Below are 4,721 nucleotides of genomic sequence, written 5' to 3'. Positions count from 1 at the left end.
AGAGAGAGAGAGAGAGAAGGCACTGGGCATGAAGACAAAGTATTCTGGTTTCTGAAACGAATTTCTCACCATAAATTAACATGTTTCATTCTCTTTTTATATATAAGAAGTTCAAAGTGGTGAGTGGTTAAGGCAGGTGCACATTCACACGGATTCCAGAACTTCCATATCTCCCGGGCTTTGCTTCAAATGACTCCTTACACGGATCTACAGCTTGACCAACACGATGGACCCGTATGATGCAGCCCGGGACTCCACGGCAGGACACCTGGCTTCACAGACAGCTCAGGCAATTAGCTTTCCTTGTCTGTTTCTCCATCTGTAAACAGAGGGAGCCAACAAGCTCCCTAAAGCCCCTTCCACAGCTCAAATTCAATTTTAGGAATCCACCTCAAGGGATTCATATTTGCACAGACCACCAACAGCTCCTATAAGAGAACTGATGGATCAGCAGAGGTTTAAGGTGTAGGCTGGAAAGGGAGGAGCCAAGAATAAAAAGCTACATTTCAAAACCCCCACATCTCTTGCTTCGTTACCCGTTACCCGGGCCTCAACAATTCCCAAACTCAGGTGCCACCGGGGCCTAGTCTCGATCTAGCACATCCCAATTCCGCCTTTCGAGAACTTCGAGTTGGTTTAAAATCGTGCTGCATATTCGTATTTTTGATTTGGCATCCAAGCGGTACCCGGTGGGCATTTCAAAGTGCCCACATCCTAAATCTCAAAACTCAGTTTGATTCTTCATCTCACAGCCACCGAGAACTCCGCTCCAGGGGAGGGGGAAATTGGAAGCGCTCCCCTTTCGGTTCGAAGCGCCGAAGAACTCGGGCGAGAGCGTGGAACACGGCTGCGGGGCGGGAAGGGGTGCCGGACTCACATTTCTCAATTAGAGCCTCCTCGCAGTCTAGGCCGAAGATCTGCAGCTCCTCCGCCAGCTGCTGGGGGGATGCGGACATGGTCGCCCAAGCCAGGGGCCGGGGAGCCGACCCACCCAGCTCCGACCTGTGCCCAAGAAACCCACGGGCCTGGCGAGCGATGAGCGCCTCGCCCTCTTATCCTTCCACCCTCCGCGGACCGTGACAGGAGGTGACTGGCCCAAGCAAGACCTCAGACCGTCAGAGGGCCCCGGCCGTCGGTCACAGAGAAATACGTTTTTTAAAAAATGAAGGGGTGGCCCCCAAACGCCCTGAATGGAGGGAGCAGAAATCTCGAGAGGACGCTTTCCCGGAGAGAACGTCCTGCTTCCTAAAAGCTACCGCTGAGTTTCTCAGTGACGGTGGCAGAACAGAGTGGCCGGGAAAAACCCGCCAAATGGTTTGTGCAGCGCACGCATGCGCGAAACCGGGAGTCAACCCCAACCCTTCCGCTTGCTTTCCCCGGCTCATTCCGGGACCCGACGCGCGCACGCGCGGCCCAGGGCGCGTGCGCATCACCGCGCGTGTGGGCGTCTCTACGCACGCGCCTGGCGGCCAGCCAGTCGGCAGCTGCGCAGTTCTTTCTCACTGGGCGAGAAAGCCGGGTGCGACCCGCAACGCCCCGGGGTTACCTACACGGAAACTGAGTCTGTGTGCGGATACCTGTTTTCTGGGCATCGGCTGCTCGGTGAAGCTCAGTGGCGCATGTTCGTCACCCTTTTGCCCTGTTCCGTGGTGCGCAGGCGCTGTCGTTCGCGTGCCTTCGACTGTCTCAAACTTACTGTACCCCCTTCTCCATTCCCCTTGTCATCTCTGCCTGTTGTGCCCTTGGTTCATCCTAAAAGAATGGCTTCAGTGAGGAATCTGGTTGCCATGGTTATTATCGTGATTATCACCGTGGTGCCAGCCACAGTGATGGGTATGTTTTCTGAATCTGGGGCATTTTGGGGGATATGAGGTGGGAAGGTGACAGATAATAATTTAGTTGTGGACACGTTAAGTTTGAGTGCCTCTGGGATTTCCAGGTAGAGATTCCCAGTGGGTGACTGGAGGCTTGGGAGTGAAGGTAGGTCACTCAAGGATAGAGGTTAGGGGTAAGATGAGAAGAGGGTTCTCCCCTTAAAATACATCCTAATTCTTTGAGCCAAAAATCTCTACCGTAGGAGTCATACTCTGCTGGTGGGATGGTAGAGCGTTTCTAGAAAACAATTTAGCAATATGTATCAGGAGCCTTAAAAATGCCCGTCCCATGGGGGCCGGGTGGGGTGGCTCACGCCTGTAATCCCAGCACTTCAGGAGGCTGAGGCGGGCGGATCACTTGAGTCCAGGAGTTCAAGTTCATTCTGGGCAACACGGTGAAACCCCTTCTCTACAAAAAATTAGCCGGCGGTGGTGGCGGGTTCCTGTGATCTCAGCTACTCCGGGGGCTGAGGCAGGAGGATTGCTTGAGTTCGGGAGGTCGAGGCTGCAGTGAGTCATGATCGCCTCACTGCACTCCAGCCTGGGCAACAGAGCAAGATCGTGTCTCAGAAAGCAAACAAAACTGAAGTACTTGTGACCTCTAGTCAGCCAATGGCTGCTTGGCTGTATTTTGAATTTAGGCCTAGTTAGCCATTCCGGATCCATCATGAACCTCTTTTAGGGTTCACACCCTTAAGCCTCAAATGTTTACTATCTGGCTCTTTATGGAAAATGTTTGCAGTTTCCCACCATCAGCAGTAACTAATGGATAGCAAATGTGTTACATACGTATTTTTCCCAACCTGTCTTTTAGCTTTGTGTGTGTTTTTTTTTTTCTACACAACATTGTACAATTATTTTCCTGTATGGGTTTTAGGTTTCCTGCTTTGTATAATAAGGTATCCTCGACCTAAACTTATGAAAATATTCTTCTAATTTTTGTTTATTAATTTTACTTACGTTTTGCCTTTAGTTTGCTAATCCACCTAGAACTAATCTTATTTGTGATGTGAGGAAGGATTTAGCTTTTTTTTTATTCCTGACAAACAGCCAGCATGTCAGCAGTTATACTTAGTAAATAAGACATTCTTCTCCAACTGACTTGAATTGTGATCTTTCATGTATCCGGTCCCCATAAATACTTGAATCTGTTTCTGGATTTTCTGTTTTATCCCACTGATTTATTTGTTATCTTTTCTGTGTCAATATAATATTTTGATTGCAGGAGTAAATTAAGTGGGTTTTAGATCTGTGACATAGCCAAGTCCTAAAACAATAGTAGCTGAGACAAAACAGAATTTTATTTTTCTGTCAGGTAAAATAATTTCAGAGATAGGTAGCCCAGGGCTAAAATGATGGCTTCACGTTCATCAGGCCTCCATCTTTCTGCTCCACTGTCCTCGAATTAATCTCCATCCTTACAGTCACCTCATAGTACAAGATGGCTTCTGGAATTCCAGCCATCAGATTCACATTCCATTCCAGGTAGCAGAAAGTAGGAAGAAGAAAGGGTAAATAAAACTTAAAAACAAATAAACAAGAAAAGAGAGTGAAAAGAGGAATGAAATGAAAATGGAAAAAAGAAACAAAAAAATGACTTTTGCAAACCGTTGTTTATCCATTTTTGAAGAGGAGTCTTTCTAGAAATCCTTCTCAACCACTTTTGCTTAGACTTTAGCCACATAGCCATATATTTATTTGTTTGTTTGTTTGTTTGTTTTTATTTTTTTTTTAATAGCCATATCTTTAAAGGAGGCTGGGAAAGCCTTCTTATAAGTTACATTGTAATATTATTGAGGAAACACATTGCTACCCCATCAATATACAAATTTTGTTACTGAGAAAGGAGTTAATACTAAGTAAGCACTTAGTAGTGTTTGCCCCAAGTAGCTTTACAGTAACTTCCCAAAACTGTTGAAGCATTTTACTTTTTTTTTTTTTTGAGACAGGATCTTGCTTTGTTGCCCAGGCTGGAGTGCAGTGGTGTGATCAAGCTCTTTGCAGCCTCAGTCTCCTGGGTTCAAGTGATCCCCCAACCTCACTCTTCTAAGTAGCGGGGACTACAGGCATGCACTACCACACCTGGCTTGTTTTTGTTTTTGTTTTTGTTTTTGAGACAGTGTCTCACTCTGTTGCCCAGGCTAGAGTGCAGTAGAGTGATCTCAGCTCACTGCAACCTCTGCCTCCAGATTCAAGCGATTCTTGTGCCTCAGCCTCCCGAGTAGCTGGGATTACAAGTGCCCACCACCACACCCAGCTAATTTTGTATTTTTAGTAGAGATGGGGTTTCGCCATGTTGGCCAGGCTGGTCTCAAGCTTCTGACCTCAGGGGATCCACCAATCTCAGCCTCCCAAAGTGCTGGGATTACAGGCGTGAGCCACAACTCCCAGTCTTGGACATATTTCTTGCAACCAGTCACTTTGATCAAATTCTCTTATTAATATTAATGTTTTAGGAGAATCTCAGATTTCCTAGATTATAATAACATTTACAAATAAAAATATATTTTTCCCTTCTTCTCAAATATTGATACTAATCATTTTATTTTCCTGCCTTGGTGCATTGAACCAAACCTTGGAATCGTTGTTGAATCACAGTAGGCATCCTTGCCTTCTTCCTGTTTCTGATGGCACCGGCTTCAGCATGGCCTCCTTTGGTGTGATGAGTGTTATTGGGTTGTGTTAAGAGTGCATAATCTGCACTTTCGGAGGCTGAGGCGGGTGGATCACCTGAGGTCAGGAGTTTGAGACCAGCCTGGCCAACATGGTGAAACCTCGTCTCTACTAAAAATACAAAAAATTAGCCGGGCGTGGCCAGACACTTGACTTACGTCTGTAATCCCAGGA

The 4,721-nt window shown here is 46.9% G+C and overlaps 1 protein-coding gene across 1 annotated transcript in view; it reads right to left on the bottom strand.

Annotated features, from left to right (window-relative positions):
* POLA2 (polymerase (DNA directed), alpha 2, accessory subunit) overlaps window positions 1–1,358 on the bottom strand; it is a 43,809-nt gene extending 42,451 nt beyond the window's left edge. Inside the window, exon 1 of the mRNA XM_011993598.1 lies at window positions 751–1,358. Coding sequence (XP_011848988.1) covers window positions 751–956 — 206 coding nt within the window. The 5' untranslated portion in view covers window positions 957–1,358. The remainder of the gene's footprint in view (window positions 1–750) is intronic.
* Between the last annotated feature and the right edge of the window lie 3,363 nt (window positions 1,359–4,721).

The sequence above is a fragment of the Mandrillus leucophaeus genome, unplaced genomic scaffold (genome assembly GCF_000951045.1).
Source record: "Mandrillus leucophaeus isolate KB7577 unplaced genomic scaffold, Mleu.le_1.0 Scaffold43, whole genome shotgun sequence".
Classification (NCBI taxonomy): Eukaryota; Metazoa; Chordata; class Mammalia; order Primates; family Cercopithecidae; genus Mandrillus; species Mandrillus leucophaeus.
This window is presented reverse-complemented; position numbering and strand designations above follow the sequence as displayed.